This window comes from Delphinus delphis, chromosome 1 (genome assembly GCF_949987515.2).
Source record: "Delphinus delphis chromosome 1, mDelDel1.2, whole genome shotgun sequence".
Lineage (NCBI taxonomy): Eukaryota > Metazoa > Chordata > Mammalia > Artiodactyla > Delphinidae > Delphinus > Delphinus delphis.
Window position 1 is genome coordinate 102,628,031 of NC_082683.1, and position 24,064 is coordinate 102,652,094.

At 43.6% G+C, this 24,064-nt stretch overlaps 1 protein-coding gene across 1 annotated transcript in view; it reads left to right on the forward strand.

Annotated features, from left to right (window-relative positions):
- CD101 (CD101 molecule) overlaps nt 1–23,783 on the forward strand; it is a 33,618-nt gene extending 9,835 nt beyond the window's left edge. Inside the window, exons 4-9 of the mRNA XM_060007044.1 lie at nt 3,588–3,974; nt 7,350–7,730; nt 8,434–8,838; nt 12,219–12,629; nt 15,453–15,848; nt 23,548–23,783. Of these exons, the coding sequence (XP_059863027.1) occupies nt 3,588–3,974; nt 7,350–7,730; nt 8,434–8,838; nt 12,219–12,629; nt 15,453–15,848; nt 23,548–23,783 (2,216 nt within the window). The remainder of the gene's footprint in view (nt 1–3,587; nt 3,975–7,349; nt 7,731–8,433; nt 8,839–12,218; nt 12,630–15,452; nt 15,849–23,547) is intronic.
- The last annotated feature ends 281 nt before the right edge of the window (nt 23,784–24,064 follow it).

The window sequence follows — 24,064 nt, forward strand, 5'->3', positions numbered from 1 at the left end:
GCGAAAAAAAAAAAAATCATTAGAAAGTTTGAGTAAATTTTGTTTTTGTCATCTGGGAAGCATAAGTAAGAAGGACAGATTTGGGGCTCCGTCCACGGGAGGTTTTCTATGGGATAAAATCTGTTGAATGTTAGGTAGATTCCACAGCCATGCATGGAAATAGTTTTGTTGCCATTCTTGCCAGGCTCTGTGTAAGCACTTTATCTATAATACATTATCGAATTTAGTCCTAACAACCACCCTCTGAGGCAACTAGTCAAGTCCCCATTTTTGAAACATGACCCTGAGCCTCAGCTAAATGCTCTGCCTTAGCTCGCTCTGCTGGAGCTGGCGTTGGAAGACAGATGTATCTCTCCAAGGCCCTCTCCCCACAGACACCTGCGCCTCAGAGTAGCCTATTTCCAACGTGAAGCCTTGTCTTAGTCACTGCTCCTTCCGCCTTACCCCGTTTCCTTGGAACGGTGTCACTCTTCATGAGCCATTGACACTTTCGCCAAAGCAAGCAGGAAGCCTCCATTTTGATTCCTGGTCTCTCCACATGGACTTTGGTCCAGTAGGAGGAGGTCTATAACCATATATATCCCTGCTAAAAGCAATGATCCAATAGTGGATCATTGAAGTTTTCTTTCTTTTTTTTTAGGAGTGTTATTCTATTCTATTAAAAATTGTCCTGATGGTGGTACGTGTCCAAATTATACTCAGGGAGTCCTTTGGAGACACATCACATGTGCTTCTTTCCCCTCCCTTTGAAAACAATTTTTAAAAATGTAAAACTCTTTATTTTAAAATTTTATTTATTTAGATCAATAAAAGTTGTATACGTTTAAGGTGTGCAATATGATGTTTTGATATCTGTATGCACTGTGAAATGACTACAATGAAGTTCACTAACATACCCATCACCTCACGTGGTTGTGTTGTGTATGTGGTGAGAATTCTTAAGATCCTTCTTAGCAAATTTCAAGTAATACCACACAGTATTACTAACTGTAGTCACCATGCTGTACATTAGATCTCCAGAACTTATTCATCCTGCATAACTGAAACTTTGTACCCTTTGACCAATATCTCCCCATTGTCGCCACTCCCCCAACCCCTGGTAACCACCATTCTACTCTCCACTTCTATGTATTCATTTTGTCAATTTTTAGTTTCCACAATATTTGTCTTTCTGTGTCTGGCTTATTTCACATAGCAAAATGTCCTCCAGGTTGATCCATGTTTTTGAAAATGGCAAGATTTTCCTTTTTTTCATGGCTGAATAATATTCCATTGTGTATATATACCACATTTTCTTCATACATTTATCCCTTGATGGACACTTAGGTTGTTTTCATATCTTGGCTATTATGAATAATGAACATAGGGGTGCAGATATCTCTTTGAGATACTGATTTCATTTCCTTTGGATATGTACGTGGAAGTGGGATTGCTGGGTTATATGGTAGTTCTACTTTTAGTTTTTGAGGAACCTCCATACTGTTTTCTATCATGGCCATACCAATTGACATTCCTTGTACACTAACAGTGTACAAGGTTTCCTTTTTCTTGTCCATCCTCACCAACACTTGATATCTTTTGTCTTTTTGATAATTGCCATCCTAACAGATGTGAGGTGATATCTTGTGGCTTCAATTTGCATTTCCCTGATGATTAGTGATGAGCATCGTTTTCCATATTTTTGGTCACTTGTATGTCTTCCTTTGAGAAATGTCCCTTCAGATCCTTTGCTCGTCTTTATATTAAGTTATTTGGGGTTTTTTTTTTTTTTGGTTTGCTATTAATTTGTATGAGTTTCTTATCCATTTTGGCTAGTAACCCTTTTTCAAATACATGGTGTGCAAATATTTTCTCCCATTTTGTAGATTGTCTCTTCACTCTGTTGATTGTTTCTTTTGTGTGCAGGATCTTTTTAGTTTGATGCGATCCCACAATCTATTTTTACTTTTGTTGCCTGTGCTTGTGGGGTCATATCCAGAAAATCATTGCCCAAAATAATGTCAAGAATGTTTTCCTTCTATTTTCTTTTCTTTTTCTTTTTCTTTTTTTTTGGCTGTGCCATGTGGCATGTGGGATCTTAGTTCCCTGACCAGAGACTGAACGTGTGCCCCCTGCAGTGGAAGTGCAGAGTCTTAACCACTGGACTGCCAGGGAATTCCCCCTTCTGTTTTCTTCTAGTAGTTTTTCAGTTTCAGGTCTTATGTTTAAATCTTTGATCCATTTTGAGTTTATTTTTTTAATATGGCACGAGATAGGGGTCCAACTTCATTCTTCTGCATGTGGATATCCAGTTTATTCAACACCATTTATTTGAAGAGACTATCTTTTCCCTGTTATGTATTCTTGGCACCCTTATTGGAGATTAATTGACATAGATTCATGGATTTGTTTTTGGGTTCTCTTTTCTGTTTCATTGGTCTATATGGCTTTATACCAGCACCATACTGTTTTGATTACTGTAGCTTTGTAATGTATTTTGAAATCAGGCATGTGATACCTACAGCTCTTGCTCAAAATTCTTTGGCTCTTCAGGGTCTTTTGTGGTTCCATATGAATTTTAGAATTCTTTTTGTCTATTTTAAAATGCCATTAGAATTTTGATAGGGATTGCAATGAATCTGTAGATTGCTTCGGGTGGTATGGACATTTTAACAATATTAATTCTTCCGACCCATGAACATGGGATATCTTTCCATTTATTTGTTTCATCTTCAGTTAGTTTCATCAGTATTCTATAGTTTTCATTGTACATGTCTTTCACCTCCTTGGTTAAATTTATCCCTAAGTATCTTCTTCCTTTTGATGCTATTGTAAATGGGATTGTTTTCTTAATTTCTTTTTTGGATCGTTCATTGTTAGGGTATAGAGATGCAACTGATTTTTTTTTTGTATGTTGATTTTGTATCCTGCAATTTTACTGAAATTCTTTATTAGTTTTAACATCTTTTGGTGGAGTTTTTTTTGGTTTCTATATGTAAGATCATGTCATCTGCCAACAGTGACAGTTTTACTTCCTTTTTTTCCAATTTGGATGCCTTTAATTTCTTTTTCTGTCTAACTGCTCTGGCTAGGACTTCCAATACTATGTTGAATAGAAGTGGTGAGAGTGGTCATCCTTGTCTTATTCTTGATCTTAGAGGAAAAGCTTTCAGCTTTTCACTGTTAAATGTGATGTTTAGCTGTGGACTTGCCATATATCACATATGCTTTTAACTTCGGAAAATTCCACTGGATATGCTCAGCCAAAAATGAGAGCAAGAAATCACAATTTACATCGATTCAACATAGTATAAAATATTTTATTTAAAAAGATACATTACTGTGTACTTTACACATTATGCATACATCTTGCTTAATAGGATTGCATTCAGAAAATCATGTATGTTGTTCTTTCTAGGTGATTTAAAGAGTAGTCAAGGGCATTTTTTAATTCTAGGCATTTCTTTGGCTTACCTTCTCCTCAGAACTGATCTCCCACATGAAATTCAATCCCTGTACTATCCTAACAGGAGGTACCATCTCTCTCTGGTATTGAAAGGACAGATGCAGTGGCCTCTCTATATATCTGCCTTGCTCTTGTTTCCTAGTGAGAGATTTTCAAGTCAACATCACGGCTGAGAGCACGGTTCCTGAAGGAAAACCCTTAGAACTGGTTTGCCTGGTCATGGGCGGTGGCCGGGACCCACAGCTTCATGGCACTTGGTTCTTCAATGATATTGAAATGGCCCACATTGATGCTGGTGGAGTTCTGGGTCTGAAGGAAAACTATCAAGAAAGAGCAAGTCAAGGACAGCTCCAGGTTTCAAAGTTAAGCCCCAAGTCTTTCTCTCTCAAGATCTTCTCTGTGGGGCCAAGGGATGAAGGTGCCTACAGATGTGCCGTGGCGGAGGTGACAAGAGCTCAGATGGGCTCCTGGCAGGTGCTCCAGAAAAAACAGTCACCAGACAGCTACGTGCACCTGAGGAAGCCAGCAGGTATGTGAAGTCGGGGCCAGACACGATTGGGCTGCTTTTAGATGCCCTCCTTTGTGAGTACAGGATGCCTTCATGGACACAGGGGAGGTCTTCTGAAGTCAGGTGTCAATCAGATCACTTTGAGGTGGAGTGGAGTACTGCAAAGGAAAGCACCCAAACCAGCTGAAGACCTGAGTCCTATTCCTGAGCCATTAAATGGGCCATGATCATGAACACACTATGTACTTCACCTCTAAATCTCAGCTTCTTCAACTGTAAGATAATGACATCTAATCTGACTGTCCTTAAGTACCTTCTTGCCATCTTAGATTCTTTGATTCTATTTGCTGTTATTTCTAATTTTTGTCCATTGGGTATTCTTTCAGCAGAGAACACCTGTATTAATGAAGCCCTCTGTCTCCTTGTTGCGCGCGCGCGCGTATGTGTGTGTGTTTTGAGTAGATTAAGAGGCAAGAGCTTACACTCGCCCCCTTCCTGGGAAATAAACACCCACGTTACCCCTCCTACTCCTGCGACATCTTTCATCAATTCTCTATTATCTTAAACTGATACTAAGTCTTAATTCTGCACCAAAGCATGACTCAGAGTAAGAAAAGAAGAAGTAAATGATAGTGGGCAGACTCTATTGCCTGTATGTTGTTATGATGTCGTGAGATGCCTATCCCAATGGGTCTGAGTACCTGGAAGGCCACTCAGGTCTTGTTTAGTTTCTGAAGGCTGGCTGACCTTAAACGTGTTTGAATTATCAGTGCTTTTTGTGTGGAGAGAAAACTGATAAATCCGCAAGTAATATTAGGATCCTCTGGGCTGGGTATTAAATTCAAAGTCTAGAAAAATGAATTGCCCCAAATTTTTGGTTTTGCAAAAACCAAAATCAAAAACAAACTAAAAATGAAGATATCCTTGTTGTACTTGCTCACTGGAGGCCTCTCCAAAGATAGAAACATTCCCCTTCCATCCTCTTCTCCATCACCCCCTTTGCTGGGAGTGAAGACGCACAGCTTTGGCCTAGAGTGGCGAGCCAGGAAGTGTGTTGGTGGTAATTTTGACACTAAACATTTGTTCTGACTTGCTAGGATTCAGAAAAAAACTATGTAGGCGTGTTTACATATTTACACAGAGCTAAATCTCAACTTCGTGTATCTGTCTCTGCTGGAGCAGATCTGTAAATCTTTCATAAACTCAGGACATAGGAATTTGTGCTAAAGAGACCTAAAGGTGTGCTTCATGGCACACAGATCACGAGCCTATCAAGTAGTTGGTCTTCACAAGCTAAAAATAATCCTTTGTGCAGGCTGGAGTCCAGCCTGTTTCTTTTTACGTAGAATAAAAAAAGGTTATTAACAGATTTATTAAAGATCCTGTTGAGCATTTGGTTTTGAAACTCAAACCATTACTTCAAGTATGAGCAGAGTTTTATCACTCCGTGAATGTTTTAAACAGAAGAGGGTACTCCCTACTGCTATGCATGTATACCTTACGCATGCGTGGTGAGTGTGTTACTTCTTACCGAGAGGCAGTAACGACCACAGTAAACTAAGGAAACCACAGTTAAAAAGACAAAACAAAACAAAACTGAAGCTGGTTGAAGCTAATCATAATGGTTATATTTGAGTAGTGAGATTATGAGTAATAATTTCCCCTCTAATTTCTAAACTTTAGTTATGAGTCTTTTTTTTTATTTTTTTTTTATTTTTGCGGTACGTGGGCCTCTCACTGTTGTGGCCTCTCCCGTTGCAGAGCGCAAGCTCAGTGGCCATGGCTCACGGGCCCAGCTGCTCCATGGCATATGGGATCTTCCCAGACCGGGGCACGAACCTGTGTCCCCTGCATCGGCAGACAGACTCTCAACCACTGCGCCACCAGGGAAGCCCATGAGTCTATTTTTAACTTGAAAAAAAAATTAAGTATAATTAAGCCTCTAATACCCAAAATTTGGAAGCAAGTTATATATATGTAATAGATAGATAAATAGATATAGATATATTAACCTATTTGTGGACATTAGCCTTCATTCTGCCTTTGTAACATATACATTTATACATAAAGTGCTTAAAGACTGAACTCCTTCCTCAGCAGACAAGATCAATTTGCAAATTCATTTAGATCCTATTTAAATTTCTAATGCCAGTTTTATTTTGTTTTCCTGGGAATTCCCTGGTGGTCCAGTGGTTAGGACTCCATGCTCTCACTGCCGAGGGCCTGGGTTTGATCCCTGGTCGGGGAACTAAGATCCCACAAGGCCAGAAAAAATAAATTTGAAAAAAAATCTATTTTGTTTTCCTTTTCTGGCTTTGAACTCCTCTGCTTTCACAAAGTGCCTATCATGACGCACTAACGCTAATAGCTCACCTTTGCTGGGTACTTCTCCTTGCCAGCCGGGGTAAGCCCTTTGCATGTACCATTCGTTTAGTCCTCTCACAATGCATAAGGGAGGTGTTATTATTACCCCCATATTTACAGGAAAGGAAATTGAGGCGTAGAGAGGTCCACTATGTTGCCCAGGATAATTCTGACTCCAGTGACCTTGACCTGAAGCATGAGGCTGGGCTGCCTAGGATGCATGAGCTTGAGGGATCTTTACATTGCCCACAAAGCACCCAGGACAAGGCCTTGCACAGGAAGTATCTGTTGAAGGAATGTCTGCGTTTCTACACATCTTTAATTTCCCATCTGGAAGCCAGATTTACATTTATTGTTTTACACTATAGTTCAGATATAGGAAGGATCTCGCTTCAACAATATATATGAATGAATATATGATTTGAAAAAGAGAAATGTATATGTATGGGTAAATATATATATTTAAAAAAATACTTGGGGGGAAATGTATATATATATTTATTGTATATATATATATATTTATATATACATACATTTTCCCCCAAGTAATTGTTTTCTAATGGCAGTATTTTGAACAGAAATATAATTAACAATACTCCTTCACTGTTCAGAATATATACCAATTAGGGGAAGGTAAGTAAGAAGAGAAAGGTCATTTTGAACTGTGAAAGTCTGAATTCTAAAAAACTAAACACGGCTTCATTACTTTCAGCCTCATACACCAACTGTAATTAATTTAACAAAATATTACCAGATGTTTTCCCAACTAGATGTTCCTAAGGAACAAATCACTAAAAATTAGGGCAAATTATAAATGGTTTAAGTGTAAATAAGTTCTCCTGGTATTCTTTCTGCTGTTTCTACTATTTAAGTGTTGATGAAATCTTTTTTTCTGGGGGTGGTGCAGGAGTGAACAACCTGATCGGATTTGTCACAAAGTTGTCAAGTCCTAATTAATGAGATTTCACCGTTTTTTAGAAAAAATTTCATTTACTTGAAATAATTTTTTCTTTTAAAATCTGTAATCCACAGCAAGATATGTGGTCATGTCTACCAAGAACAGGAAGCAAGCAGTGTGGGAAGGAGAGGCGTTAACCCTTCTCTGCAAGGTAGGTGGAGCTAAAAGTCTCCTGTCCGTGACCTGGTGGCACATCCCACAAGACGAGACAGAGCCGGAGTTTGTGGCTGGAATGGGGCAGGACGGCACCATGCAGCTGGGTGCCTTCTACGGGCAACTCGATAAGCACAGCAACACAAGGCTGGAGAAGACGGACTGGGACACCTTCCAGCTGGAGATCACCTCCACCACCATCACAGACAGCGGCATGTATGAGTGCAGGGTGTCTGAGATGCCCCAGAGCAAGACCAGAGATCAGAGCTGGGCTCAGATGTCAGTCACTGTAAAACCTCTGAGTAAGTGTCAGGGAAATCCTTTTCTGAACTTACGCATCTTCAGTATCTTCCTTCTGCAGTGGAATGCTGTGGAATTCGATTGTGTGTCACCCTGAATCCCCTAGTTATGGTACGTGTACCCCAGGACACAGAGCAGAGTCTCTGGCTACCATGTCTGTCAGCTGATCTCTGAAGTTTACTCATCTTTATAGAGATCATCGTTAGAGTGCAACTTGTAAATTGTTATTCAAGGCTAAAAACAAAATCGTATGAATTGGAATAGACTTAGAAAAGAGATATGCCAAGTGGAGCGGAGCCTCATGCATTTCAGGCTTCTGACAGCTGCAGCCCTGGGATTGCAGAGTCTCTTGGAGCACGTGCAAAAGAGTGATGGTGCACCAAGGAGTGGGGATGAGGGAAGGAGGCCAGCCAGTGGGGCCGGGGAGCACCCCACCCACTCAGCGGCAGCTGTCTAAGCAGCAGACTGGAGAAACACTGCCTGTTTGTTGTCTCTGCTGAGAACACTCTTTAGAAGAGGGTCAACTTTAGAAAATTGAAGTCAGACTTCAGGACAGACTGTGCTGTGAATCAGTTTCTACCCCCACGTATTTGATACTCCCAGCGTATGAACACATAGTTCAATGTGAGGAGGCAATGACTAGGACAACTTGTACCTCGATTTGCTGAATGTATTAGAAATTGTGTTTCACGTTTCTGCCCACAGAGTCAAGTTTACATGTTAGTCTGATGAGCCGTCAACCACAAGTGAAATTAACCAACACCTTTGACCTGTCCTGCATAGTGGGTGTTCTCTACTCTGACCTCAAGGTTCTACTCACCGTGACATGGCAGTTCCAGGCAGCTAGATCTCGAGCCTTTGATCTGCTTCTTCGAATCACCCATAATGGCACTATTGAATGGGGGAACTTCCTACCCCAGTTCCAAAAGAAGACAAAGGTTTCACAGTCTTTATTTCGTTCTCAACTCCTAATCCATGATGCCACCGAGGAAGAAGCAGGAGTTTATCAGTGTAATGTAGAAGTTTATGACAGAAGTTCCCTACACGCAAACGGCCCCGTGAGGGCTTCTGCCATCTCTCACCCATTGAGGATCACTGTCACTTTACCAGGTAAACACTACTTGAAATTAATCCTGCTTTATTTTTAAACATTCCTCCCGTTTAGGGTAAGTTATAGAATTAAAGCATAGAATACCTTTTCCCCAAGTTTGTATTATAAGTAAGCACCATATGTAAGTGATATACAGGAAGGGAGGGGGAGGGATAAATTAGGAGTTTGGTATTAACAGATATTCACCAGTATATATAAAATAGATAAACAATAAGGACCTACTGTATAGCAGAGGGAACTATATTCAATATCTTATAATAACCTATAATGGAAAAGAACCTGAATAAAAATATATATGTGTATAACTGAATCACTTTGCTGTATACCTGAAACATTGTAAATCAACTATACTTCAATTTAAAAAAGGAACCAGAAACAAACACACACACACACACACACACACAGAGGGATATCCAGGTTAACATTAAGTCAATATGCACAAAATGGCCATACTGGTTTTTGTTTTTGTTTTTCTTTGGCTGTGTTGAGTCTTTGTGCCTGAAGGCGGGCTTTCAATAGTTGAGTTGAGCTAGGGCTACTCTTCATTGCGGTGCGCAGGCTTCTCATTGCGGTGGCTTCTCTTGTTGCGGAGCACAGGCTCTAGGCGCGCGGGCTTCAGTAGTTGTGGCATGCGGGCTCAGTAGTTGTGGCACACGGGCTTAGTTGCTCTGTGGCATGTGGGATCTTCCCAGACTAGGGCTCCAACCTATGTCCCCTGCATTGGCAGGTGGATTCTTAACCACTGCGCCACCAGAGAAGTCCCGCCATACTGGTTTTTAAAACATTGAAATACTTCCACACTGACGAATTCTAACTGTTGCCCCTTCCCCATTTCCCATAAGTCCCCACTACTCAGCAACTAAAGGGAACCACGTGGCACAGCAGGGGACATCTAGGACCAGATCCAGTGGTGAGGAATTCTTTCGGATTGGTCAGTACCCATGCCTGATCAGTCATTAAATGTTTAGAATGTGTCCCCTGGTGGTATGGATAATGTAAATCCCATTAAATACATTTATCCATTCATTTTGATATGTTAATATACAAGAGTTAGAGAATTTATGATTACAGTCAAAATAATTTACCTTGTCAGTTGGTAATAGAGGATAGAGATTAAAAGTAAGACACAACTTGGCAAATTCTGCTGTGCTGGTATCTTTCATGACTTCCATTCTCTTAGGGTAAAGTGTTCAAGAGGCTTTGACGTCATTTAGACCTGACAAGCACTGGATAGAAGCATCACTTTAGACAAGGCACCTTAATCTGTCCAAGCCCAGTGACCCCCATATGTAAATTGCTGATGTGCAATTTAAAGATGGTGGCACATTCCTAGTACAGTGCCTGACACACCAAGCAGATGTTCAAACGTGGTAGCAGTCATTATCTCAGCTACTGAGCTATATTTTTGGTAATAGCAATGATCTCCTTGTTGATTAACTCATGCCTTAATTTACTTGTCCTTTCTGATGTATTTCAAATTGTTGATTTAATCCTTTCTTATTAAAACTTCTCTTTTCTTGACCTTATGACACAAGATTTTCTTGGTTTCCTTCCTAACACGCCGACTGCTCCTTCTCATTCTCTTTTGCAGAATCCTCCTCCTTCACTGACTCATCCCTTTGGGTTTCATCCTCAACTTCCTCTCTTCTCATTCTGTACACTGTCCCAAAGTGGGCTTATTCCTACCCAGGGATTCAGGCTATATACTGACAAATCCCAAATTCATTATCTTGAAATACTTCTCTTCTGATCTCCAGACTCATCAATGCAATTGCCTCTAAGACATGTCTACACTCAATATGTCAAAACATAAATACACCATTATTATCCCTCCAAAGCTACTCCTCTGATGTTGTTCTCCATGTTCCCACCATCCATCGGTGATCCAAGCAAGAAACCTGAGTCATCCACTACTCCTCCACGTCTACCTCATGTCCAAACTCCCATTACATGGCAAGGTCCTTTACCATCTGATACATTTATGTCTTTCCTGCATCATCTCTTTCCACTTTCCATCTTGAATTTGAGCTCCAGCCACACTGAACTACTGGAAGTTCCTCACATACTCTATGCTCTCTCTCATTTTTAGTCTTTGTTCAAGTTGCTTCTTTTGCATGGAATTCCTTAACCCCTTCTCCATCAGATTAATTCCTATTAACCCTTAAGACGTAGCTTAGAGATATCTCCTCCAGGAAGCCTCCCCTCACTCCCATATTTGGGTTAGACAGTCCTGCTGTGTGCTCTGACAGCCACTTCTGCATACCTCTGTCCCCCCTGGGTGACACAATCCTATAATCTCTAAGCCTCTGTCCTGTACTAGTCTCTTCCTCTAAGCAGAGACTGAGGGGAGGGATCCACAGAGCCTGGAATAGTCTGGCACATAATATAGTACATGCTTAATAAATGTTTGTTGAAGGAATAGTAAAGGGACCTACTGGGAGCATCAATAAGCAGCCACAAAAGTAGAACTGGTGACGTCAGCAAGAAGATAAGCATAAGGTTTGGAAGCCAGGCTTTACCGTTCATCTTTCTGACAAAGCAGGAAAGCTCTGGGTTAAAGGATAGTTGACTCCATATCCGTACAATGTTCCCACAGTCGAGTGGCTGCAAAGAAACGCACAGTTGTAATAGCCCACGTACAACTTCCTCTTGTTTACCCATGTTTGCCGGCAGATACAATTAGACTTAGGCAAACTGTGGATCTAGGAGTATCTGGATAGTGAACACACGGACAAAGCATTAATAGGACCACTTTCTCTCAATTTGATTTATGAAATGCTATAGAAGAGAAGATGTCGGTGCCAAAATATTGAAGCATTTTCTTTTCTTTTCTTTTATACTGGAGTATAGTTGATAAACAATGTTGTGTCAGTTTCAGGTGTACAGCAAAGTGATTCAGTTATACATATACATGTACGTGTCTATTCTTTTCCCATTTAGGTTATTACAGAATGTTGAGCAGAGTTCCCTGTGCTATACAGTAGGTCCTTGTTGGTTATCTAATACTGAAGCATTTTCATGTGGAAGAGATTGGCTTTTCTGCATAACACTTCCTCCCTGCCCCACACTCCCTATCCCACGCCTCCGGGGCAGGGGTAGAATTAGGACCAGTGGATGGAAGTTATGGAGAAGTCAAATTCAACTTGATATCAGAAAGAGTCCTCTGGTGGCAGCATGTCCAAAGGTGGAATGGGTGCTTTGTCAGTTAGTGAGTTGTTCAAAGGCTGAATGAGCAGTTAGTGGGGCTGCTGAAGAGGGAATTCACACATTTGATGGGTGTAGGAGGTATGGCCCTAGTTGACCTCCAATGTACCTTCTACTTTAAAGTTCTATTTTCTAGCAAAGTAACAAAAGTAATGGTACCATTCTTTGAATTTAGAGAGCAAGCTGAAAGTGAATTCAAGTAGTCAAGTCCAAGAGATCTCCATCAACTCCAACACAGACATAGAGTGTAACATCCTGTGCCAATCCACTGGAAACCTTCGGTTGGCTGTTACTTGGTACTTCTCTGCCACGTCCACTAATGCAACCTGGCTGAGGATCCTGGAAATGGACCGAACCCATGTAGTAAAATACGGGGATGAATTTCAGACCACATGGAGAAAACAAAAATTCCACGCCGAGAAAGTTTCCCAAGACTCGTTTCAGCTACACATTCTGAACGTGGAAGACAGCGATCAGGGCAAATATCGCTGCGCTGTGGAGGAATGGCTCTGGTCTACAAATGGCACTTGGCACAAGCTTGGAGAAAAGACGTCAGGTCTAACAGAATTGAAACTCAGGCCCTCAGGTAAACCTTGCAAGTATATTCTCACTCATCTTTCTGTAGAATTGCCGTCTTCTCTTGGGCAGCTGTTCTATGGAGTGATTAGATGAAGGTAAAAATATGACCTACAGTCATAGGAATAGTGCCCACCTGCACAGTGACTGCAGGACTGGATAGCCCACCAGAGCAGGCGGGGGTCCCTTTGAGTCAAGCTGAGATTTGGAGAAGCTTAGATGGGAGCAAGATCCCTTTGATTGGTTTGCTTCTCAGCCTGACAGGCTGGTCTGTGCAGCGACCCAGGGTATCGTATCTCCAGCTCTCTGTAAAACAAGCTGTGTCACTCCAGTGGGGCTCTACTGTAATTTGGCAGAAAGAGAGTAATACAAAGCATATTTCTCCCACTGTGAACAGAAACTGTCCAACTCTATAGGGATGTATGGAGAGACTGCTGTTCAACGTTTGGCTGCCTAAACATAAGGCAAATAGAAGTAGTCAACTGCTGGAATGGCTTACTGAGGGCATCTCCTCCTCCTCAGGAGATCTTTAAAAATGAAATAGAGGGCTTCCCTGGTGGCGCAGTGGTTGAGAGTCCGCCTGCCAATGCAGGGGACGCGGGTTCGTGCCCCGGTCTGGGAGGATCCCACGTGCCGCAGAGCGGCTGGGCCCGTGAGCCATGGCCGCTGAGCCTGCGCGTCCGGAGCCTGTGCTCCGCAACGGGAGAGGCCACAACAGTGAGAGGCCCGTGTACCACCAAAAAAAAAAAAAGAAATAGAAGTTCCATTCATTTGCATTAGTCTAAGAGTGCCGTGGTCTAAATGTGGGCAGGGTTGATTAGATCTGTCAGCCTTAGTTAGGTCACCTCCAATGTTGATTAAAATTAAATGAACCTCACAGCTAAGGTTTGGGAGCTGGCCAAGATCCAAAAGCACGATGCAAATAAGTTAATCTAGTTTGGCACTGAAAATTCTATTTTCAGTGTAACATCAAAAAATAAGATTATAATGAACATTGCTATGTGTTAGGCAATTAGGAATCCAAAGATAAAGAAGGCAGAGCCTTAAGGAGCTCGCAGTCGCCTGGGAGCAGCAGGGGCAAAGTAGCAGCTGAGCGCGAGGGTCTCTTCCTGCCGCTCTGGCCGCCCTTCTCCATGCCCTTCCTCTCCCTGCTCAATGCAGGTGTTCATCAGGGATACCTGAGACCATTTTTCTTCTCTCTGTGCCTTTCAAAACCTCTTAAATCCCACCTTGGCGGTACCAACTACCACCTTCAGTGAAACAGCTCTAAGATTTTATGCTTAGCCCCCATCTCCTGAGCTCCAGGCCTTTCTACCCATCTGCTTGTTGCACATTTCTACTTGGTTGACCCAGAGAGCCTCACATTCAGCATATCCCAAATCATCCTTATGTCCCAAATCATCATGATGGTGTTTATCATCTTGGCCATCCCACAAGGCTTATGGCCACTCCATTCTCCATCTGGGTGGCTGGCATCCCTTTCTCCCAGTTGTCCAAGCTGAATCTTGACAGTGTGTGCCCACCCCTTTAAGAAGTGCGCACCATTTCTTAGCTCAAGCCAGCGCTTCCCATTCAGAAACGTGGGACCAGTGCTGTTCAATCTTTTAGTCTATCAAGAAATGCCTAAAATCTTTTTTTGGTGACGTCACTCACTTTGGAATGTCCATAATGAATTCAAATTCTTTTAAAATACTGAAGATATCAAATAAAACATATTTGTGGGCTGTGTGTGGCTGGCTGGGAGTAGCTAGCTGTGTACCCTGGTGTAGGAAGTAAGTTAAGGAAGAGGCCCCAGGGAAAGATACTGAGAAGGATTCGTAAGAATTGTATGAGGGATGCTTTCTCTGAAATCAAAAGAGGAGAGGATATCAGAAGAAAATGGATTTCAGTGACAGAAACTGCAGAGAGGACAAAAAAGACTGGAAAGTCTCTTGAGCTGGGAAATCGGGCCTTTTCTGGGGACCTCGGCCAGAGCCTAGAGATGAGATTGGAAAGCTGATGGCAATGAAGTAGGGAGTAACTTGAGGTGAGGAAGCAGAGGCAGTACCATGTAAACTAATATTTCACATGCTTCTCCATAAAGGGAAAGAGAGAGTAAAGATGGTAGCTAAAAAAGAATGTAGGATCAGACAAAGATGTTCTTTTAAAGATAGATCAATAAATATGTTTGTAGTAGAGTTGAAAATTTAGTGCATACTATAATTTATTTTGTGTGTGATTACTCTAGCGTTCCAAGTCCTCACCTGTGAGTTAAAAGGGGAACATTTTAAAAAAGTAAATGTCAAAATCTGTTTAAAACTTAGTCTAATCCAATAATGTAAATAGTCTCCTTGAGTAATATTCTAACACATGTATGAAAATGCTCAGTCTCTTGGGTAACCTCCTCTTTCCCTGCGTCTAATACCTGAGGTGAGATCCAGTGTATGGGAGGAGGGTAATTTGCAAAAACAAAAAGGGGTAGTGGTGGAACATGGGACTTGAGGGGCGGGCTGGAAGTTTCGAATGGCCTTTCTGGGAAGCAGAAGGGAGAGCTGAGCCGGGAGAAGTAAAAGCAGCAGAGCAGAACATCCGGCAAAGCTGGGTGGTTTTCAGTGTCAGGTCCAGCAGGCAAGAGGCAGACTGATGAAGGGAAGTGGCTGGTTTGATTCATAGCAGAGAATGTTCTGGCAAATATGGAAGAAGGATAAGGGTCAAGGAAAAGTGTTAAAGATGAAGGACCTGATATCTAAAAATTATAAGATGGCATCCCTTCAATGAGAAGTAGACTTTTCAGAGGAGGTGTCCAATCTAAGATCTGGGTTCTTCTCGAACTTACCGCCATTTTATTTCCTAGGAAGTAAGGTACGCATCTCCAAAGTGTCCGGGACAAAAAATGCCTCCGAGCACAGCGAGGTGGCCATCCGCTGCAGCCTGGAGAGTGCGGGCAGCCCAGCCTCCCTGTTCTCTGTGATGTGGTACTGGAACAGAGAAAATTCTGGAAGTAAAATGCTGGTGCACCTGCAGCATGACGGCTTGCTGGAGTATGGCGAAGAGGGGCTCAGGAGGCGCCTGCACTGTTACCGTTCATCCCCTGCAGACTTTGTCCTGATGATACATCGAGTGGAGATGGAGGATGCTGGAATGTACTGGTGCAGGGTGGCAGAGTGGCAGCTACACGGTAACCCAACCAAGTGGGTCAGCCAATCATCAGACGAGTCACAGCGTGTGGTGCTCACGGTGCTGCCTTCAGGTAACTAGCGGTTCATCTGTCATGGCTTGCGGTCAGGAGAATCTTTGTCTCCCCTCCTATGCTTTCCCACCCAGCTATGTTTTGCTTCTTTTCAGACTGAAAACAATTTACAGATTCCCGAAAGAAAATGACTTCGCCATTTCTCTCAACAGTAACTCAGTTTGGGCAGACAAGGTTACCTGAGGTTTTGGCATGGACGTTTAAATGTCAAGGGCATCTGACCTCCTCCCCCACTTTCCCTCTTAAACAAAAAAGCCATCAACATTGTATCCCTTTAAATAACCAAATAATGTTGGAGGCAGACATCCTTACCTCTTGGCTAATTCTCCAATCTCAGAAGGCTGACCTGTGGTGGGAGTGAGGTGAGCAATAGGGACATGGTGACTTTGTGTTTGATCTGGTTGAACCAAAATCAGCTATATCTAGATGCTCCCTGAGTCAAAACGAACCCAACAAAAAAAAAGCCTTTCTCAACGAATAAGCGACAAGCTTCTCATTGATGTGTTCAACAAACTATGGGAGTTTTGGTCGTGATAGTCATTGGGTGTGCCTCTCCTGACTGCACCTTGAAAGTCATCAAGGGAGGAAGTGTGTCCCATAGAACTTGTTTACAGGCTCTGGCAAAAAGACAGCTGCTTGAAGACCATTGGCCAAAGGGTGACCCTTCTCTGTGTGGGAAGGTCAACTTATCCTGCTTTAGGAGGTGTGTAGAACAAGAGGTCGTGAAGGAGGAGAGGGCTTCCTTCCAGCCAGTGCGGTGCCAAGCATGTAACAGGCATTCATTAAGCAAAGATTCCTCCAGCCAGACCAGTAAATCTTCCCAGGTGACTAAGGAGCCAGTAGATGTTGTAGCCTGCTCATCCTCTGAGCCATTTCTTTCTGGTGGGGTTTAAGGATAAGGCGAGAGGTGAGCTATAGGTTAAACTTACAGTGAGAGAGGGTCACTGGAGAGGCAGAGGTGTGGTCTTGCTGCCCCATCCCAGGAAGAGTAGAAAGGATCAATAAAGATAACATCCCTACAGCACCAGCTAGCTTTGGGGACAGTCTGTAGGAGGGAACGAGGGCTACTGAGAACGGATGGTACCTTCTCAGAGTTGGGACAGTTGCATCCCAGCCCCAGCAAGGCTTCTAGAGTGGAAGTCAGAGTTATCTAACTTGTTCGCTGGGGTCCATCATTCTCGTCCCCTGACTATTCTTCAGCAGGATTCTTCTCCCAAGTATCCAGGCAGGATTTATCTTCCTATCAGCTTTTCTTCCATTCCAACAATTAGAGGAAGTCCCCACCCTGAGCACATTCCATACATGTTTTCCCACTGGAATTCCTAGGCTCTGTAGATTCAGCCGTTTATGCAGTAGAATAAATAGATAATAACTGTAAAAAGTGTATATTCTGTGGCTAAAAAGCACATCTCCTCTGAGACAGGTGGGATCGTTCAAAGCATATATATACTGTTCATCTTTGTGGAATTCTTATAAAACAGCTGTAAAGTTTTTAAAAAGATCAGCTCTGGAAAGAAAATGTTACAGACTGAATGGTCTTTGTATTCTTCACAACTGAAGGAGCTGGAAAGCCTGTGCCTTGAGAACCTGAGGGTTTTCATTATAAGTACAGTTAAGTGTTCCCAAGTAAATCTGTATAATATAGCATCTCACTTCTTCTGCCTGGCTGTTCCTTTCTGGTAGTTGGGAAGACAGTGTGGGTGATGAAAAATCCCAGGGTTTGGAATCAGACAAGCCGAGTCTCAAATTGCAGCTCTATCACCTCCCTACTCGCTATGAAGTCGTACCCTGGTTACTCGGCTTTCTCATAAAATGAGGATTATGGTACAAATGCATACGAAGTATCTAGCACAGTCCCTGGCGTGCTCTAAGTGCTCAACAAACGTTACCTCCTTCTCCCCTTATAACTCCAAACATGCTAGCGACGCGCGCGCGCACACACACACACACACACACACACACACACACATCTACCTATGTATATATCTATTTATGTGATAAAATACTTTAATTTCTTCAATAAATAACTATATGAGCTTCTGAGGACACACAAAAAATATATTACGGAATCTGTTCCCACAGAGCTGAGTCTGGTGGGGAAGTAAAGTCCAACATGATACGTGTCATGAAAGAAATAGTCTCAGGATACTAAGGAAGGAGCAGAGGCAGGGCTGGGATGAAGAGCTGGGTTGGGAGGAGATCTGGAAAGGTTCCCCAGAGTATGGGGCCTATAAAAAGGAAGGCACATGTTTTGGGAAAAGGAAAGTATATGCTAGATGATCAGAGAAACTGTGGTAGGATGGCAAGAGAGGAGGCTAGTGGGATGGAACGGGTACAGATGTCAAGTGGGTCTTTTGTTTGGAGCTAGGGAAGATAAGCTTTCTCATGGAAGTTACAGAGTGTCGTTGAACAAGTTCAGGCAGGAGAGTGACACATCAGATTTGCATTTTAGAAAGCTCTTCCTGGGAACAGTGTTAAAAATGAATTGAAAGGGAGGTAGGCACAGAGAAGGGAGAACTATTTGAAATTGATTGTAGGGACCCAGGTGAGACAAGATGAAGGCCTGAATTAAGGCAGTGCCTGTGAGGGCTGAGAGAAAGACAGGCATTCTGCATTCCATATTAGGAGATGGGGTCTTCAGGATTTAGAGGCTGATTAGGGGTATGTGGATGGTGAATGAGCAGAAGAAGAGAATCGAGGATGAATACCAGGCTTCTGGCCTAAGATGGATAGTGGGGACAGTCACTAAATGAGGTAATATAGGAGAAAGGACTAAAGGGGAAGATGAGTTCAATTTTGAATAAGTTGGACTGGAATTGAGTTTGGAGTACCAGTGAGTCATCTAGGGAGATCTGTCCAATAAACTTCAGGATCTCCAAATGAGATCTCTACCAGAGTTATAGATTAGAAATCATCAGCTTATGGCCTATAATGATGCCCAAGGATGGATCCCTGAGATACACGGCTATTTCTTGGGGGACTGCAGAAGAGGAACCTGTGAAGGAGAGTGGAAGGAGTAGCCTAGAGGTAGGAGGAGAACCAGGGTATGGTGGTATCACAGACACCAAAGGCAGGAGGGATCAAGAGTCGGGAGAGCCGACAGACTCGACTAGTGCAAAGAGGCCAATTAAGACCCAAATAGGAAAATATCCATTGGGTTTAACAATATAGGGCAGTTACAGAAAAATAGTGAGAAAAGTCAGACTGCAGGGAGAAAGTGGGCGCATCAAATCCAGTTCATGCTTTCAAGAGCTTTGATGTAAACGGAAAGAGAGAAGACGAGCAAATGGCAAGAGGTGCAGTGAAGCTTTGCTTTGTTTTGTTTTGGTTTGAAGATGGTAGGGACTTGAGCACTGTTACATCTAGAGAGAAAAGAGCCAGTAGAGAGGAAGAAGAGGAAGATTAGAAGAGAATGGTTATGACTGACAGTCCAACATCTTTTTTTTTTTTTTTGCGGTACGCGGGCCTCTCACTGCTGTGGTCTCTCCCATTGCGGAGCACAGGCTCCAGATGCACAGGCTCAGCGGCCATGGCTCACGGGCCCAGCCGCTCCGCGGCACGTGGGATCCTCCCGGACCGGGGCATGAACCCGTGTCCCCTGCATCGGCAGGCGGACTCTCAACCACTGTGCCACCAGGGAAGCCCAGTCCAACATCTTGAGTGAACTTATACCACCTCCTGATTGGAATGCTCCTTCCTGGTATCTGTCCCAGATCCACACCTACTAATCATTCACCGACCAACTTAACTGCCACTTTCTCAGTGACTTACCTTATTTTCTTAGTCATCCCACCTGTGTAACATCCATCCTCAGTGCCACACAATACCTTCTGAGAAGGCAAAGACTGAATGTCTTGTTCTCAGCACTAGCACAGTGCCTGGCACAGAAACTCAAATACTGAATCCGTGTAGCTGCCCTCCCGGTCAGGACCAGCCTGTGTATGAATAAAGTCCAGTTTAAATACAATAGGCTACCAACTCTCACTTCTCAAATGGTTTTCTACCACCTTTATTTGGCACTTCTGGGTTGGGTTAGTTTAGGACTACTTGATAGAACTGTGAAGCGTGTAGATCCTGTGAAGGCAGAAAAGTTGAGAGGTATTTCCCTGGTGGAACGCACCTTGCATTTTTCCTCTCCATCTTACTTCCTTAGCTATGACGAAGCCAAAGCAGGGGCTACAGCTACTTGAGTCTTTTTGTATCTCATTCTAGAGAATTCTCTGTGATTAATAGGCAAGGCTGTAAAGCTTTCTGGGGACTGGATTATTTGTAATAGAATGGTATTTGTCACTATTTCCCAGCTTTTGGGGGGTAAGGATATATTTAGAAAGTGGATTCTCAAAGGAGATATGCCCCATCACACTGATGTTTCTGGAGAGAACATGCTATTTTATCAACGCTACCCCGGTGCTTCCAACGAGGCCTGGCACATAGCGCTCGGTTCAACAAATGCTTGATGAAAAATGAGCAAGCGACTCTCCAATGGAGTTGAAACTGATGCTGTAAGGGGCTCACTTACTCTGGGATGCGCTTGTATCAGGTTACCTAATCCTGCTTTCAGTTCTTGGCAGGAGCCACCCCTCCCGCACGGCCACACCTGGCACGTCAGCTGCCCAAGTCTGGGGTTGGGGGTGCGTTGGTAGCCCCCTCATCATCCTCCACCTTTCTTCTCCTAAAGTCGGTATTTCTGGGGTAATATCAGAAAGGAACGCTCCTCATGATGTGTTTGGCTGGGGGTAGAAGCAAGTTGCAAACTAAACCTTGTGATGCAGTGTTCTCATTATACTTCTGGCTCTTCCTTACAGACCTTGTACTTGGAGCACTGAGCACTTACTCAGATTGCTTCAAAATGCCAAACCTTAATGGTTTTGAATGTCACTAATGCTAATCCAGATACGGGTGAGAGGCAGATGGTGGGAATGGTGACTGTGGGATCCAGAGAAAACACCGCCCTCCCAGGAGAGGTAATTTAGAAGCACTGACAGTTTCTAGCTGTTGGCCAATTCGGCACTGCGAAGGGCGCACTTTGTCGTCCTTGGATGGCAGATTGCTCGAAGCCCAGCCCCATTTAGATAGTCAAGCCCTCTGGCAGTCCCTTCACACGGAAGGTTAGAGTCTCAGTGGCAGAAAATCCAAGCGCCAGGTTTCTTTCCACCTTCTGTGTGCCGGCCCCATCCCCCCCAACATCACACCACCATCCTAGCAATGGTGACCCACGGGTGCCGCGGACTCTTACCTCCCGGTTCTCTGCCTCTCGTGATTGGAACAGGAAGCCAGAGTCTCCCAAGTAATCATTTGACTCTCAGCTGAATGTCACCCACCCACCCAGGGGACAGGGAGATCAGAGAGTCAAGGGAGAGACGTGGGCTGTGGAAGGACGCGGCCAAGTCTGCGGTCCCTGAGTGAGGAATCATCAGGTTCAGCCCTCTTTTCTGCCTGGTCTCTTGGGAAAAAGTCACCTATGATTTTCCTAACTTTCTTAGTAGCTTTCTAGCTGATATTTATTTCTTGCTGACTCAACAAATGTGCTAGGCACTGTTTCATGCTTTATTAAGCATTATCTCATCACAACTCTAGAAATTATTATCCTCGCTTGATTGACTAGGAAACTAATGATTAGAGAGAGAGGAAAAGTAATTTGTCCGAAGTCAATAGCAGTAAGTTGTAGAGCCAGGATTTGAACCCAGCTCTCTTTGAGACATAGGAGGTGCTCAATCCCTACTCTGCACAGGAGTAGTGTGAAGTAGCAAGGCCAGACCTCTTACCCACTCTCCAGCTCTATTCTCTTTCAGCATTTCAGTCTGCACTTCCTTCTTAACCATACGCTTCCAAATGTATTCAGGTAAGACCTGGGAGAAATATTGTAGTCAAGCCAGGGCCTTGGAGAGAAGGGTCAGGTAGGATGTGGAGAGGAGATGAGAAAGAATTCAAAATCTATCTTTATCATTGCCCACCCTTTCAAAAACAAAAACCAAATCTAGGGTGGAGAATATAAATGAGACCAGAGAAGAACCGGGCCACAAACCCCCATAGCTCCTTGCCAGCCCTGTTCAGAGCTGCCAGGCTAACGTTCAGTGATGGTCTTTACTCTGGGTAACATGATGATAGCTACTCCTGGGTTCCTGTGTGCGCAAATCACTCACACAATTGACTCATTCTTTAGTCTCCATTGATGACCTATGAGCAAAGTGCTGCACAAGGGGAAAAGATACGTAAGACATAGGCCCTCTCCTCCCGGAGTTTACAATGCAGGAGCTGGACACAGGTTTAGATTCTTTCTTAACCTCCCACAAAGAGATGTCCTTCAGTGTGCAAAATGTATCTGCAATGCCAAAAAAAAATGGAATTCTTGCAGCATGAGGTTGGTCGCAATGACCTCTAAACCTGTCATCTTCATCTCTAAGCGTCTGTAATCCCATGAATCCTACAGCTTAACCTCTGAAGAAGAAAGTGCTTAGGTCATTACAGTTTTCCAATAAAAGCACAGCTACTATTAGCATCAGATTTTTCAGAAGAGCCCTGGTTTTGAATATCCTGTCATAAACAAATGTAGTCAGAAGACTACATTTAATAGTTGGTGTCTCTTTAAGCATATGTCTTTGTGCATCGAGAGACTGAATCCCTGTCCTTTGACTAGTCACCTGAGTCACTGCTTCCTGGAGCCTGTGGCACTGGCAGTTCTCTCGCCTTTGCTTCCCTGGCTGTGTGGCCAGGAACCCCTCGGGGGCTGCTGGTGCGTACTCTGTGTGTCCATGTGTTGATAGCACTTCCCCTCGGACTGCAGCTGCCAGATGCTTCAGCATGCCTTTATATAGTAGCCTTTGCCCATGTGGTTGCAGTGAATCCAGTTTAATTCAGATCAGCAAACGTTATCAGGCACATGTGCTAGGCACTGCAAGGACTATAGAAACAAAGGACACTGTCAGAGCTACTCAAGTAACTGTGCTGACAAAGATGATTAAAAGGGGATGAAAGAGGTCTAAACAAAGGCATGTGTGAGAAGAGGATAGAAAGAAGAGGAAAACTGCCTGAGGAGAGGTGGAAGGCTGGAGTGATGGAGAGTGAGGCCAGTGGGACCTCGAGGATATGGTGCAGTGAGCACGCCAGGTAGAGGTGATGGTAAGAGCAAGAGGGGAAAGGAGCTGAATGGGGGTGGGAGAGTGTGAGACCAGTTTGGAGATTCAGGAAGAGATGGTGCTTCTTACTTGTAGCTGCTGTTGTTCTTATCAGGACAGTGCAGAGCATGCGTGTGCGCGTGCGCGTGCGTATGTGTCTGTGTGTGTTTTCAGAAGCAGCAGTGGGAATAACTCAGTTAAAAATTCAGGACCGGCAACAGAGTTGGGAACGAGGGTTGAATTATAGATATCTTTTCTGAGGAAAGAAGATTAAAGGAGAGGTTTTCTTTTCTGTTTTGTTTTTCTTTCTGGCTGTTCGTTTTAAGTAGGTCATGGGAACCTCTGGTGGTTGGAAATTGTTGGGTGAGGGGGAGTCAGGCTGGAACAGGCCATCCTGGAGCTCTCTTCTCCCAGCTCCCTTTCCTTTGCTCCTCGCATGTGATTTAAGGGGCACACTGCCATTTGGCCCCGTTATTCTTACATATATTTTCCTGTAACAATAAATCCCAGAAGTGTTTATAACTGATGAGTACAAATAAGCTGGAGACTAATTATTCTCTTCATTTTCTTCCTTTTTGTCGCAGAGCCCACGTTTCCTTCCAGGATCTGCTCATCAGCACCTTTACTCTATTTCCTCTTCATCTGCCCCTTCCTTATGCTCATCCTTCTGTTCATTTCCCTCCTCTGCCTGTACTGCAAGGCCAGGAAGTTGTCAACTCTGAGCCTAAGCATACGGAAAGAAAAGGCCCTCTGGGTGGACCTGAAAAGTGCTGGAAGCAGGACCGCACACAGATTGGAAGAGGACGGTGAAGACAGTTGAATCCCGAGAGGTGCCTGCAGCCCTGTGGAAAGAGTGCGGACTTTGAAACTGGACTGACCAGGAGAGGAGTACCCCCTGCCTCTGTCCTCCTCTGAGTCTGCGGCCTGGGGCGAGGTACCTAGGACTCAGAGGGAACATTTATTGAGCGCGTATGTGGTGCCAGAAACCGTTAAGTGTTTCTTCACGTGTCACCTCATCTACCCATCGCATCCCCCACAGGAGCTAGGTGACTCCGTTACACCGTCTTCCGCTTGCCACACCTCACGGGGCTTAGGTTCTGC